The sequence below is a fragment of the Rhineura floridana genome, chromosome 10 (assembly GCF_030035675.1).
Source record: "Rhineura floridana isolate rRhiFlo1 chromosome 10, rRhiFlo1.hap2, whole genome shotgun sequence".
Taxonomy (NCBI): Eukaryota; Metazoa; Chordata; class Lepidosauria; order Squamata; family Rhineuridae; genus Rhineura; species Rhineura floridana.
The window spans coordinates 23,887,585-23,903,580 of NC_084489.1; the positions used below are offsets into that span (position 1 = coordinate 23,887,585).

The following is a 15,996-nucleotide window of genomic DNA, read 5'->3' on the forward strand; positions in this document are numbered from 1 at the left end:
CAACATTCCCTTGGCTGAGTTGTATGATGGGAGTTGTAGTCCAACAACGCCTGGAGACACAAGGTTCAAGAAAAATGTTTTACAGAATGGCTGCTGCAGATGGGTAGCTAAAACATATTCAGCATTTTGGGTAAAGTTTAGTTTTGGTAAGCTGTTTCACTATATTGGAGAAATTTGGGGTGGTATTCAACGCTAGTCCTATTCAGAGTAGACCCACTGAAGTTAATTAACATGACTAATTTAAGTTCATTAATTTCAATGAGTCCTTGGAGTTTTTCTTTGGAGGTATGTTACGTTACTTCTTTACTTTAAAAGTTTACATAGTCCCTTTCTACCAATTGCTGGTGTCAAAGGCAGCGAGCACAAATATTAAAACAGCAGCTAAACACTGAAAACAGCTAAAAAATTAGAAACACACATCTTTATATTTAATTGAATGCTTTGCATTGGTTTTTAATAACTACACTCAGTTAATACTAATTGTTATAGGCTTACCCTATTACAACTCTTTTCTTATATCTTGAGTTGGATCTCAGATTGAAGCTTCTGTGTTTTTTGGAGATAAATAACACAGCCATTAAAAAAACCTGGACAATAACTTGTCAGTGCAATCCTATAACTGTCTATTCAGAAGAAAGCCCCATTGAGTTCAATGGGGCTTACCGCCAAATATGCAGATAAAGATTGCAGTTCTGTGAATGTGGGGTGGTGTTGCCGTTTGTTTGAATGTTTATGCCATGTTTTTTCAGGAAAATTGACCTTATTCAAATGTACCATGTTTATTTCAAACAAAAAACTAGACTAAGAAAAATCAGTTGCATTAAAGCGTTTATTACTAGATCTTGTAATTTTACATCTTGTCATAAGCAGAGAAGTTGTACTAGTCATAGCATTGTGTCAGTGGCAATCCAGAGCTAATTTACAAATGTCTGAGGTGTTATTGTTTTTCTCCTGTATAAGGTGCACATCTTGGTAACCTCTTCAGTCACAAAAGCACTTCCTTAGTCCACAACATAGGTGACCATAATCCACGTCTGCCACTACGCTACAGAGAAGTGGCTCTGTTATTAATCTATCATAGCAGAAAAACAACAAAACATAAGCTCTTGTGGACTAGACAGTTTATGTCAAAATAAATCTGTTCAATCTTTAAAGTGCCACAAGACTCTTTGTTGTTATCTGAACAGATATCAGATAAGAACAAATTTCCTCTCTATGACCTGCTTTATGTGAGGTTGGATTTAGTTCACCTCTTTCCTTTAGTGGTTAACTAGGAAAATAGCTTATGGCTGGCACTTTCCACACTAGGATGCTTCAATGCATAAAGCTTCACATTCTTCTCGAGTTTCAAATCTATTTGTGTTCCCTCCACAGCCACCATACCAGAACTGAGAGCATATGTCCAGTTTTTTGTCAAAATACCACTTCAGAGTGTAATCTTCGCATTCACCACTATCCATATTCACAGTGCAAGCATCTAGGAAAAAACAAAAGGCTTCTTGGTTAACTATGTGAAATCTGTGGCACACATACCTTTTTCAAGTATAGCAGAAAATGGAGAGGTAGGGATACAGTTCATTATTTAGAAATACCCTCTCATATGTACAGTTGCTAACAGTATGAAGCAAATTTAATGAAAGATCTCAATGTTCACAAGGGCCCAGTGATTAGAAAAGAAACTAGATATTGCTGCAGCAGTTGCTTAGTCTTTCTCTGTATCAGGCTTTGGTTTGGAGCCAAACACAGCTCTGGATGACAGCCTACCAGGAGCTCAACAAACCACCTTGTTTTGCTCCTTGCTTGGAACTACAAAACAAGGTGGCTGGAAGGCCACAATATATAGGTTATGTCTTATGTTTTCCTTGATGAGGAACAAGAGCTCCTGGGGTTCTGTAGAGTAAAGACATGCTCTATTCCAATCCTTAATTCTATTTATTTTATTTTAAGCTACAGTTATTTAACATTCTACTCTTCACTCCAGACTACTAAAGTAGGTTACAACAATTAAAAACAACAAACAAATACAAGTAATAAGGATGGTTAAAAAAAACAGCATAAAAGACACTGCATAAAATCAGAGCACAGGAGTGAAAGATCAAAAAAGCTGAGGCAAACAGAAATGTCTTCACCTGGCTCTGAAAAGACACAAAACTTAGCACCAGGCAAGCCTCCTTGGAAACAGTATTCTAAAGCCTGGATGCCACAACTGAAAAGGCCCTCTCCTATCAGAACCTGCCATACTTCTGTAGGTGGTGGGGGGGGATCAGAATGACCTTAATACTCAGAAAGTTAAGGTACCCAGGTCCCAACCCATGTAATGCTTTAAAGGTAAAAACCAGCACTCTGAATTGTGCTGCTGTTTCAGCCAGTTCTGAAGACTGACAAGGTATGTTCCATTCATTTGGTCTCAGTCAGGAATTGTGCCACTGTATTTTAAACCAACTGCAGTTTCTGAGTAGTCTTCAAAGGCAGAACCATGTACATCCCATTACAGTAGTCTAAATGAGATATTACCAGACCATGAATAACTACAGTCAGACTGTCTTTGTCTAGGAATGGCTTCGTCTATTTATGGGCCTTTGAACATTATGAAGGGCATTTATTCCAAATCATAAAAAGACTTTAAAGAATGAGCAATATCATACTTGCACATTCCAAAAAGTTCTCAAATAGAAAGCAGCATTAACAAGTCAAACTTCTTGCCATACTTTTTCTGTAATATTCAAAGAGGGAGTTCACTCTGTCTTTCATGCTGGCAATAACCTCAAGACTCCTCTCCAATTTTGTAAGTATCTCCTGGCCCTTAAGTTGGGAGGAGGATCTCCTTAGAGAGTAGTATGGAAGGCCAGAGCATGATTTTGCAAGCTATTTCATCTTGTGCCCAGCCTATGTCTTGCATTGTCCTTTTTCTAATCAGTTCATCTTTTCCATTATTGTCATCATTATCGTCAACATCATCATCACTAAATGAGATCAGGAGAAGTGGTCATATTTGTGGGCCTGTCAATGAGTGTTGCTAATTGTGTAGGGGGGCCCATATGAAACTCTCTCCCCCTGGTAGCTCAATGGCCACAACATTAATGGGCTTTCACCATTAATTGATGGTGAAAATCCATCAATTTTTAAAAGCTCCTTGGAGGATGACTTGATTTTTCTCCCACTTGGCTTTCTTTCATACTGTTGTGAAATGTAAGGACATTGTTATTCATTATTATAAATGTTTTGGTTGACTTCCATGACATTTTATTGATTTTGTTTGTTATTGATGTATACTTTTATGGAAACCGCTTTGAAATGTCTATGACAAAGTGGTATATAGGCAAATAAAATAAACAAATATATAATGAACATATACATAAACAACAGCTTGAAACCATATTGTATATGTAGCAGACTTGTGAACATCCCCTTCATCTAACTTCCACAGAATTTCAGTTGACTAATGGAAGTAATGTGATTATAGGAGACATCATGACATAAGCTTAGATGTAATGAAAGATGGGGCTGGGCTGATATCTAAGTTAGTCTACAAAATCCAGTCTTTCCAATGACTTCTGTGTACACCAGGAATGAGCAGCCTGTAGCCTATTTTTATGTGGACTTTGGCCTTATTTCAAAATACCCCTGCAAGTGATCAGTTCAGACCTCTGGCAAGAGCAATCTGCTCCTCTCCTGGCAGCCTGCTGGGTGGGGAGGAAGAGGGGGAGTAAGTGAAGTGGATGTCAGAAGTAGAGAGAGAGAGAAGAGAGTGGATTGCTCACTTATGGATCTGGACCTGCCCACCAATGGCTTCAACCTCATCCACTGCTGGCATGTGGCCTCTGACAATTTACCCCCAAGGGAATCCAGCCCTCAGCAGAAAAACAGTATACATTATGGTCCAGCTACTGTGTTACCATCCTACTGTTTCTTAGCACTCACCAATACACAACAGGCTAGCTGTGGAAACTGTTAGAATGGGAGGTGCATTGCACTCTATTTCCATTCACGGCTCTTCATTGTGATTCGTAAAGGGTTTGTAATATACAAGTACATGGCCTTGGACAGCAGGGCCATCCCAAAATTTCACTTAAAGACAAGCTAGCCTAATTGCCCTTCCCTTGATGGCATCCCTATAAATGACTGCAAGTGTGCAAAGCAACAACATCTTTTCTTTTTAAAAATAAAAACAGCTATGATGGACAATACATTTTTGAAGCAAATTGGAAATCACTTAGGTAGGAGTGCTTGCTTTTTAGCTGACTGCTTTCCCAATGGTCTTCAATGGCCCCAGATCAGTGTAAAAAGTATAAGAAAGTCAGCTTAAATGAGCTGTCATCTGCAGCCTTTATTTTTGTCAGGGAATGATAAACTCGTCTTAAATAAGTTGTTCAATTCTCTCTAAGTAAGAAATACACAAATAAGATTTCACTAATGCTGGGCTAAAACATCTGCTGGGAGCATGACACAGCTGCTCAATGGCTTGGCTCCTGCTACCAGAAACAAGTCAACTGATAGTTAACCCCGATCCCTCCCGAGATCCAGGTTGTGAGCACACTAGTCACCTAGAGCAAAGCGTTTCCATTGGACACACCTGGAGGAGAATGGGTTGATCTGCCAATCAACTGCAAAATCAGTTTGAAGCAATTTTTTAAGAAATGCACTCAAGCTGATCAGACCAGGTTTTACAGTAAAAAGGGGTAGGGTTTGACTAGCATCACGTGCCCCCATTTCCAGAAAAAAAAGAGGTGGAGACGCACTGGAACTGGAAGAACAATAAGTTGCCCTATTTTGATCAGAAGAAGCCCCATAAATAACCTCAATGTGCTAAGAGTTAAAAATACCTCTTCAGATTTGGGAACTCATTTAAAGCCAAGCTGACAAAGACAAGTTATTTTTTACTTGTGGGCTGTTATCACAGACACCGCTTACATCATCTTTAATTAAACACCTGGGGTAGAATCCAAAGGTTGCCTTCCATGGAATTGTGTATGTGGCAGCAGGGAGGGAGTACACTGACTTGAGCATCACCACATAAATAAAAGCGTAACTTTGGTAAGCATGTGAGCCATATTCCTTAGAAATACCACAGGAAAGTTCCCACCTCAAGAAGAAGGCCCAAATACTGTTTATTTGCAGTAAAGATGTGACAGACATGGGAATGAATGCCGCCATTTAGATTCCACACGGAAACCAATTTGGCAGAGAACCATACTGCTTGCTGCAATCCATCCCAGAGTTTTGGCAGAACAGATTGGAGCAATGTGTAACTGCCAAGAGGAGCTGGAACTAAATATAAAGGGTGATGGATATTATAGTCAGTATGTATGTAAGTATGTAGTGGTTAAGGTGTTGGACTACAACCTAGGAGACCAGGGTTTGAATCGCCACACAGCCATGAAGCTCACTGGGTGACCTTGGGCCAGTCACTGCCTCTCAGTCTCAGAGGAAGGCAATGCTAAACCCCCTCTGAATACCTCTTACCATGAAACCCTATTCATAGGGTCGCCGTAAGTCAAAATCGACTTGAAGGCAGTCCATTTCCATTTCATGTATATCAATATGTATACTGACACACATACACACACACAACACACACACATACACATACCTCCTGTTCTTTGTACTAGCTTAAAATATTCTTCATCCTGTGTTTTCTTGGCACCTTGAACATTGATATCTGTGAAATCCTCATGCTCTTTATAATCATACAGCTTCTCTTCTTCTCTGTACTCAGTGGGTTCTTGGGTGGCCTCCATAATTTTTTCTCGCATGTTCTTTCTGGGTAACTTTGATGGTCGCAAAGTGTCATTGTAAACTATTTCAGGGAAAAGAATCCTAAAAAGAGGAATGGTTTGAGGAGGGGAGGGAATACCATTTTAGATACAAGATATACTGAAAAATGTGCCCAAAATTCATTGACACAAATTATTGCTCAACTTAGGCTTTCTGCATCTGCTAAACCCAATATAAGTTTTTGTCGTTTTCTCCCAGGAGAGAGGAACAGAACTTTTGTACCTGTCAGTTGTCCTTATTAGCTGCTGATAAGTGTCTCCTCGATCCAAGCTTTCACATTCTTCCTGCAGGCCTGGAGGAGGATAAGGATTCATTTCTCCTGTAGGAAAAGAAAGGGAAAGGGAAGCACAAAGTAAGCACACAGTTCTCCAGGTAAGGTGAAACTTAAAACATGGACATCTGTAGAATATGGCATTAGGGACCTTTAGATTTATAACAGGGGTAGGGAACCTTTGGCCCTCCAAATGTTTTCAAACTACAGCTCCCATCAGCCCTAGCAATCCATGGATGACAGAATTCAACAGCATCTGGAGGGCCAAAGGCTCCTCACACCCTTTTTATAATCTTTGGACACACAGGGCTATCCATAAATATGTTGAATTTTAAATCCTGCTTCAAATACTGCTGAACTGATGTTGTGAATTACAGTTCAATTCTTGCTCCAAAGCAACAGCAATAAAGATTTAGGAATGATACATCCAGAAAGCATAGACTGAAGCGTCTGCATAATCCTGTTTAGTATGCTACAGCTTCTGTGAGTATTTGCTTTGTTTTTTAAAGCAAGGGCACCCTGAAAAATACTTGGATGCAAACTTTGTAGCCTCTTCTAAAGAAGCTTGATGGACGTTAGTTTCATACACTAACACCAGCTACAAGGCTGTCCCGCACCAAGAAAAGCTACATATTGAGATCAACTACATATATTGATTAAGAATGCAGTCCTATACATACTTACTCAGAACTGAGTCTCATGGTGTTCAGTGGGCTGCAATCCTATGCCCACTTACCTGGAAGTATGCCCCAATAAAATCCATGGGACTTATTTGTGAATAGCCATGTATAGAATTGCATTATAAGAGTATCATCTATCATATCAATTGATTGAGGAAGGTTTATATAAGATGCAAGTGGCCACCTGGAACGGCAGATAAACAACCCATAGGACAGACTCACCCAGTTGCCCCATAAAAGGAAGCAAACCAAACGGCATAACCCTTACGTTTTAAAAGATTTAAGAAGGCTCGACTAAATTGCAGAGCATATGGCAATTCAAGTTTATCAACCCTGCCCAGCTGCAATAGATGCTGCTCCACTGGAACACTGGAGAGTTCTGTCATCTCTGCATCATCAACTCCACTTCCAAGCGCTAAGGTGAACATGGTGAATCCTTGGCATTTTGCTTCTAGTGACATTTTTCTCAGCTTCTCCCTGTCCCAGGAACTTGTCTGGCTCCCAAGTATTGTAAATATGACTCTGTGTTTCCTTGGCCTGGGGGCTTCCCAGAACACATTATTAACTGCCCACTCTAGAGCATGTCCTACGGCTGATGGACCTTCCAGCTGGTGAACAGATTCGTCAATGTGCATTTTCATCAGGTTTTTATTGTTGTATGTGACCAAATCAAACTCTTCAGACACGGCGCTTGATAACCTGTCGACTGTGAAATTTCGTGGAGCATGTTGCACCAATGCCACCCTTGCCCCTCCATCCGACTCCAAAGGCAGGGAAGCAATAACAAAACAATCCAACATGTTGCTCACAAATGCCTTCATCGTCTCAAAGTCCTCACTCCCGACATTTTGGGAACTATCCAGGATGTAGGTTATGTCCATGTTAATTATAATGGGAGGGGGAACAGTCACTTCACATTCAGGAGCTGGGTTACACTTATCTGTGGAAGAAGCATTAAACAGTAATTAATTCTATGGAGTAGCTAATGAGATGTGTTTACGCACTATTCACTTGTTGCTTTGCTTCTCTTTTAAAAGTATTTCTAACAAATGATATCTAAATGCTCACTATTTGACACAGAACAGTCTACACAGGACCAAACATCTTTATAGTGTACATTTATATGAATATATTATATTGTCTATATATTTATGCTCCTCTCAAAAAGATCCAAGCTAATGGAGAGCATGGTAATGAACTTTAATTACTGGAGGTATTATTTTATTTATAGCCCAATATATTGAGGCCTCACTCAGAGATAGGAGCTATGCTTGGATTAACGACTTCAGAAATTTTTTAGTTGGTTAAGTTGATATCCTGTCCTTCATTTTGAGTCTGTCCCTTAAAGCAGCCTCCAAGGTAATAATACAAATACACATCATTAAAGTATCTGATACTCAAAAACAGAAAAATGGCAAAATCCAAACAAATCATAAGCCAGTATCAAAACAGAAAATTAGGCAATCCTCATAAAGAGCAGATGTTACAAAAAAGATGCATTTTTACCAGATGTTTAGAAAGTAATGTTGCAAGTAGTCAATTAATAAGTTAGATTAAGCATTTTTAAACATTCTCATTGACTAAACAGGCATCCTGACCCAAAAGACATCCTGACGCCAAAAGAATCTGCAATGTTTAACAATGATTTGTAAAATGCATACTTAAAAAACAGGTGGCGAGTATTCTGTATGAGAGAAAAGGAAGAATGTGTCTTCTCAGATAACTGCTATGATATATGCATTAATCATCCAGAAGCAAAGTATTTTTTTCCTTTTGAACTATTGGTTTTGTCATATGCAAATTTATGCAGATATAATTGATTAATCAACTGAAACTCATACGATTCATCTTTCTTTAAATGAGTGACAACCATACTACAAATGAGCAACAATGGATGGGATGTACAAACAGATATAATTATACAGCCACAAGAGTGGCTCTATACTATAGTCAGCATGGATTTTTGCATTCTGCAATGTTAAATTGAAAATACCCCCATGCCATTCTGATGCTTCCCATAAGCTCATTTCAAAACAAAACCTTACAAAACTTATAGTCCTGAACTCAGAAACGCTTGCTTAACAACCCTCTAAATTTTCATGGTGATACACAAAACAGTCAGAGAGAATTGAGAGTTCAAAGTGTAAAAAGAAAGAGAGAGAAACCAGACCCCTTTTGGACTTTTTTCGGTCAGAGTTCTCATAATCTGTTGAAATTCATTAAAAATCAGCCATGTTCATAGAGTACCTGCAGTCTTATTACTGACCCTGCCCCATACTCTGACCTTCATCTTCTACAGGTTAAAAGTTAAAAAAAATGCCTGGCAATTTTTAATTAATTTAAATTTTTTAGCATTGAACTCAATGATAATGTTGGGCATGCTCAGAAAGAACTAACTGTCAGTGTTCTAAAAGCCAGACTCACAGCTGCTGGGCTTGCCTAATCAGGGGGCCACACCCACACCAGACCTTTATTTCACTTGAGACAGTCATGGCTTCCACCAAAGAATCCTGGGAAGTGTAGTTTGTGAAGGGTGCTGAGAGGAGGCTCCTATTCCCCTGACAGAGCTCCAGTGGCAAGAGTGGTTTAACAGTCAGCTGCTTTGACTTCAGCTCTGTGAGGGGAACAAGGCCTCTCCTAGGAACTCTCAGCACCCTTCACTAACTAAACTTCCCAGGATTCTTTGGGAGAAGCCATGACTATGTAAAGGAAAATATGGTATGGATGTGGCCAGGGACAGCTTTGGTTTAAGTTTGGGTGGGAGGCTACATATGCCTGCTGTAGAATAAAAGGGTGGGGAAACCTTGAAAAGCAATGATGCTGTTCACAATGTTTTCCTTTTGGAAAGGAAAGAGGCTTCCCCTCTTCCAATATCCTTCCCTTCCCCCTCCCCTCCCCCTTCCTCCTTCCTGCCCTCCTCCTCCCTCCCTGCCCCTCCCCCAGATCAGTTTCACCTATCCTAAGCATCATTGTACAGGAGTAAATCCCACTGAACTCAAAAAGCATGCAAATGATCAAACCTGCCCTCCCCTCCTCCCCTCCCTCTTGCCCCTTCCCTCCCCCTTCCTTCACCCATCCTTCCACTCTTCCATCCCCTTCCAAACCCCTCCTACCCCCTCCCCTTCCAAACCCCTCCTACTCCCTCCCCTTCCAATCCCCTCCTTCCTCCTCCCCCTCCTTCTGCTCCCCCTTCCTTTTTCTTTCTACTTTCCCCTCCCCCTCCTCCTCCCCCATTTTCAGTTTTACCTATCCTAGCCATGATTGCATGGGAGTAACTCACATTTAACCCAATAAGCATGCAAATGATCAGACCTGCCTTTTCCCTCCTTCCCGTCACCTTTCCCTTCCTCCTCCCTTCTTCCTCTCCTCCCTTCTTTCTTCTTCCTTCTCCCCTGCCCAGTCCAGCCCTCCCTCCCTCCCTCCCTCCCGCTTCTCCTCCTCCTCCTCCCCTCTGGTCAGTTTTCCATGCTAGCAATAATTAGGAAAGGTATTGAAAATAAAACAGCCGATATCATAATGCCGTTGTATAAATCTATGGTGCGGCCGCATTTGGAATACTGTGTACAGTTCTGGTCGCCTCATCTCAGAAAGGATATTATAGAGTTGGAAAAGGTTCAGAAGAGGGCAACCAGAATGATCAAGGGGATGGAGCGACTCCCTTACGTGGAAAGGTTGCAGCATTTGGGGCTTTTTAGTTTAGAGAAAAGGCGGGTCAGAGGAGACATGATAGAAGTGTATAAAATTATGCATGGCATTGAGAAAGTGGATAGAGAAAAGTTCTTCTCCCTCTCTCATAATACTAGAACTCGTGGACATTCAAAGAAGCTGAATGTTGGAAGATTCAGGACAGACAAAAGGAAGTACTTCTTTACTCAGCGCATAGTTAAACTATGGAATTTGCTCCCACAAGATGCAGTAATGGCCACCAGCTTGGATGGCTTTAAAAGAAGATTAGACCAATTCATGGAGGACAGGGCTATCAATGGCTACTAGCCATGATGGCTGTGCTCTGCCACCCTAGTCAGAGGCAGCATGCTTCTGAAAACCAGTTGCCGGAAGCCTCAGGAGGGGAGAGTGTTCTTGCACTCGGGTCCTGCTTGCGGGCTTCCCCCAGGCACCTGGTAGGCCACTGTGAGAACAGGATGCTGGACTAGATGGGCCACTGGCCTGATCCAGCAGGCTCTTCTTATGTTCTTATGTTCTTATGACTGCATGGGGGTAAATCCCACTGAACTCAATAAACATGCAAATGATCAAACTTCCCCTCCCCCTCCTGCCTGCTCCCCTCCCTGTCCTCCCCTCCCCATCCCCTGTGGTCAGTTTCACCTATCCTAAGCATGATTGCATGGGAGTAAATCCCACTGAACTCAATAAACATGCAAATGATCAAACTTCCCCTCCCCCTCCTGCCTGCTCCCTCTCCTCCCCTCCCCATTCCCTGTGGTCAGTTTCACCTGTCCTAAGCATGATTGCAGGGGGGTAAATCCCACTGAACTCAATAAGCATGCAAATGATCAATCCATTCTCAGCAACCTTGCACAGGATCGCATTTCTTACCTCCTGGGTTAAAAAACATTCACTAATAGGCAAAAAACCTTGCGGTATAAGAATGTACCTATAGCCAACAGATATTTCTATTAAACTTTAAAAAGCGGGGAAATTGGGATAGCTATAGCGAATGCACGGGGGAGCAGGAGACCTGACCTTCTCTCTGAGATATTGTACTGCCCTACAAATTTGTCAAAATGAAACACAATTTGGGTTGGTCTTTCACAGTCCAATCCACTTCCTGCGTAGCTTGCAAGAATTTGGTAACATGTGCCTCTGAACATATGGTGAGTGGTGGCAACACCTGCAATCAGCCCAAACAACAGAAACCAGACATGTGCTGTGCTGATCTTGTTTTCAAAGGGAGGAAGCAACAATATTAAGACAGCTGATATAGTTCAGATAGTCACTCTAAATATGTTTGATTTACCTTGCAATTTTAGTGAAGTAACCTACAGTAAATCATTTTCTTTTGCTTCTGTCCTGTGAATATGTGAAGTACAGCAACACTTTGTAACACTAAAAAAAAGCTCCAAATATAATTGTGCAATAATGGCACTGACTGTTCTGCAGAATAGATTCCAATGGACATGAGGAGTGTCTCAGTTTGCACAAGATATAACAATGGGAGGTGAAATATATTCTAGGAAAATTCTAGGTGTGCTCTATGTTTTTAATTGACCATGCCCACCTTTCCTTAAGTGGAGTAGTTTAAGCATAGCAGGCTGAAAACATGCATCTTGGGCAGGCCAAGTTTGTTTTTTCCAACAGCTACAGTCATTGCTTAAGTAGCAACATATTGTTATCAGTCTGATTTTACATCAATCTGCAGTTTCAGATTCAACTGTTAATGTGCCCAAAATAGAAATAGAGCATAACCTCCAGTTTGAAACACAAAAGGCTGTCTTCACCATCATATGATATTGACCAATACAAAGGCTTTGAAATTAATAAAGATAAATTTGAGACAGATTGCTAGGCTGAATAATGGGAGAAATATAATTTTCTAGGTTAGATTCTCTGTAGAGACAGTAGTAACACAGAAAAGAAGCAAAGTAAGAAGAACATCAGCAAACATACAAAAATGTAATTCTCCATCTTTGGAGATGGCAGGTGTTGCTACCACTCACCATATGCTCAGAGGCACATGTTACCAAATTCTTCGAAGCTACACAGGAAGTGGATTGGACTGTGAAAGACCAACCCAAATGGTGTTTGCATTTAGATAAATTTGTAGGGCAGTACAATATCTCAGAGAGGAGGTCAGGTCTTCTGCTGCCCTAGTACATTCACTATAACTGCCCAATTTCCCCGCTTTTTAAAGTTTGATAGAAATATCTGTTGGCTATAGGTACATTCATAAACTGCAAGGTTTTTTGCCTATTAGTGAATAAATCTTAAACAAGAAAATAAAAACAAAAACACAAACTGCAAGACAGAAAAAATATAAACAACAATGTAATGCCAAAGCAGAACCAGAATCAAATTCACTGAAAAGCAGAAATGATGGCAATTAACTACAGTTCATCCAATTTCAGTTTAATTATCATATTCTGTCTTTTTTCACCAGTTACAATGCTTGTTAGGTAGAAAATATAAAATACATAATTAATAAAGACAAACTGTGAATTGCCAGCTGCCTACATCTTTAATGGCAACGTTACACCCTCTCCTTCTCTGTGTACAAATCAGATGACAAGTCTAGGTCATTTTATGGTAAGAGTCTTAGGGCATACCCAGATGGCTGGCCTGTAATAATTTGAAATATTGAAATTCAGAACATTTGATCCATATGGTCTAGAGAAATATGGCCAAGTCTCTATTACTGTTATTATTGGTCGCTTTTTTCTTCTTCAGAAAAATGAACTCAAAGTGACTTACAAATTCACAGTGATATCCTGGCAACTTATTGGGAGAAAGTATATGCTTTTCCAGAGGCAGCTCCTACACTCCCAGATGGGCTCTACAGTGGCTAGGTCATTAACTACATAATCCTATACATGTATATACTTAAAAGTAAGTCTCACTGGATTCAGTGGGCCTTAACTCCCTGGTAAGTGGGTACAGAGTTTTGGCCCAAAGGTCTTCATTGCCATCTGGACCTGTAAACTCCCATAGTATAATCTTGGGTACCTTTTCAGTTGAGGATAAACAAACAGTACTGAGAATATCTGGTGCTTGCTATATGCAAACTCAGCCAACATCCAGATGAATAAGGAAAGTTCCAGTTCTGAAATTAATAAGAACTGTCAGTACATGTGCGTGTGTGTGTGGGAGTGATCATTCTACATATAACCAATTTAAGAGTAAATGAAATAAATGAAATTACCAAAGCAGAGTGCACAATGCAAAATGTTGTTCAAGTCCTCATCCTCCTTGGATTCCCAAACAACTAACTGGAATTGATGAGTATCATCTGCCTAATTAAATGCAAAAATAAATTTAAGTTAAACAGAAGGAAATAACATTAAAAATATAGGGTGTGATCCAGTGGGGCCCTTCCATTCACAGAAGGGCTCTTGATCCAGCAGAACTTCAGCTAATAGAAAGAGGGAGTTGATTTTCATTAATTCTTCCATTTCCACCCACTGAAAATCTGCTCCAAAATATGATAGATCTCCAGAACAGCATGGAAGGCAGCATGAGAGGGTGCATGAGGGAGAGGGAAATCAGCAAAAAAAATGTCTCATGGATCGCCTCATCCATTAGCAAAGGCCTCTGCTAGATCAGACATTTCTGTGAACAAAAGTACTCTTTTCATTCATGGAAGGAAGGGCACACTTGGATACAACACAAAATACTTTCTGAAAGGTGACTGTGATATTTTTGTTTATTCAATTTATAAAGAAATTTAAATCTCTTATAAAGAAATCACAATAAAATCTCACTGATTCTTTGTAGTTAGGCTTATGTCACATTTCAGGAACAAACATGTGTAGAAGTATTTTGCCAGTAGGGACGGCACTTTCTTTGCTATTACTTCTCATTCTGAAAATCTGTAAATAAAGGGGCCACAGCAATCCACCTCTTTAATTTCAACAGGAGAGTTATAGGCCTGCCAAACTTAGATTGTGCTCAAATATATTGTTATAAACATATTCCTTGATCATTCAAAGTGACCCTGTCTTTTTATGCATTGAAACCAGGGTCTGGTCAATGCCTTTGACAGCTCAATAATTCCAGGCTACAGGAATTTGTGTCATATGGTCCACCTACCCAGGCAGTCCACCTACGCAGGTAGGAGAAGAAACCATTTTTATGAATACAGTGAAAGAATACAGGAGCAAAAACGGTTGTGAAAAACTGATAATACTAACAGGCCACATTGATTTCAGTGGGTGCTGAGTGCAACTAACAATCCAACCCCATTTTTTCACCAAGATGCCCTACAATCCCCACACTTTATATGAAGAATAGGGGGCAGATTTGCCTATTTGTGTACAAAGCACTAAATGGTGTGAGGCCCAAGTACTTGGCAGATGGTCTCCTACTAACCCATGCTTTGAGATCATCAGAGAAGGCTCTGCTCATGGTTCCATCACCAGGTATGGTCCATGGGGTTGTGATCAGAGACAGAATCTTCACGATAATGGCATCTTTCCCAGTTTAGAACTAGGGAAGTGGATTTATACCCCACACTGATAATTTTCATCTAAAGGCATATATATTCACCTAGGCTTGAAGGACGTAAAATATGTCCTGGGATCCAGCAACTGCTATGATGGGCTGGCTGTGATAAATTAGGTTTCTTGTTTTAGATATGCAGGGTTGTTTTTTTTGAGATACTTTCATTTGATTTTTGTAATGTTTGGATTATAATAATGCTGTGCACTGTCCTGGAATCCTAAACATCAATAATAATAATAATAATAATAATAATAATAATAATAATAATAATAATAATAATAATAATAATAATAATAATAATAATAATGCTGTTGTGGGCAATAAATAAACCATATTCATGGAGAGCATGAATGAGAGATAAACTAAGGATGTACCACATATTGTTCACATTGAAAATTTTGGAGAGACCTCAAAGTAGATAACTTGTCTTTCCATTAGGCCCAACTATAGTATTCCCTTCAGATTTGGCTGGACAGCTTTTAAGAGGTTTTGCTATTTCAAACAAAGTTCACAAAATTTGAATTATTATTTCCTTACTGCCTTTTCTCAAGTTTACAACTTGTGAAACTCAGAAGAGGATTAAAAAATTGGCAAGCAATCAGAGGAAAATCTGAGGTTCTGTAAAAGTCATTGTTTTATTGGAATTGGAGACAAGCATATGCTTTCACTCTCAAGAATGCATGTTACAGCAATTAAAAGGGTGCTGGAATCAACTGTTGCTATATTCTACTAGCCTCAATTTCCACACGAGTTACAGTGCCTTACAAAAGTACTCAGACCCCTGACCAATGCTCTTATATTACTGAATGACAAATGCTATATTGTAATTTCATTCTGTGTGATATTTTATTTTGAAACACTGAAACTCAAAATCAGTTATTGTAAGGTGACATTGGGTTTATGTTGGGAAATGTTTGTAAGAAACATAAAAAACTGAAACATGTTGCTTGCATAAGTATTCAACCCCTGTGCTGTGGAAGGTCCCAGTTTACACAGATGAAACAAATTGCCCTATAGAGGACACAGTTACCTTACCATTGGCCTCCATCTGTGAACCATTAAAGTTGCTGTCACATTATCAGGACAAAAACCCCA

General features: G+C 39.9%; 1 protein-coding gene across 1 annotated transcript in view; it reads right to left on the reverse strand.

Moving 5' to 3' along the window:
* Positions 1 to 842: 842 nt before the first annotated feature.
* The window catches only part of LOC133365554 (collagen alpha-6(VI) chain-like), a 146,826-nt gene continuing 131,672 nt past the window's right edge, over positions 843 to 15,996 (reverse strand). Inside the window, exons 37-41 of the mRNA XM_061587620.1 lie at positions 13,604 to 13,694; positions 6,995 to 7,666; positions 5,998 to 6,094; positions 5,591 to 5,817; positions 843 to 1,477 (exon numbers count right to left, since the gene is read on the reverse strand). Of these exons, the coding sequence (XP_061443604.1) occupies positions 1,305 to 1,477; positions 5,591 to 5,817; positions 5,998 to 6,094; positions 6,995 to 7,666; positions 13,604 to 13,694 (1,260 nt within the window). The 3' untranslated portion in view covers positions 843 to 1,304. The remainder of the gene's footprint in view (positions 1,478 to 5,590; positions 5,818 to 5,997; positions 6,095 to 6,994; positions 7,667 to 13,603; positions 13,695 to 15,996) is intronic.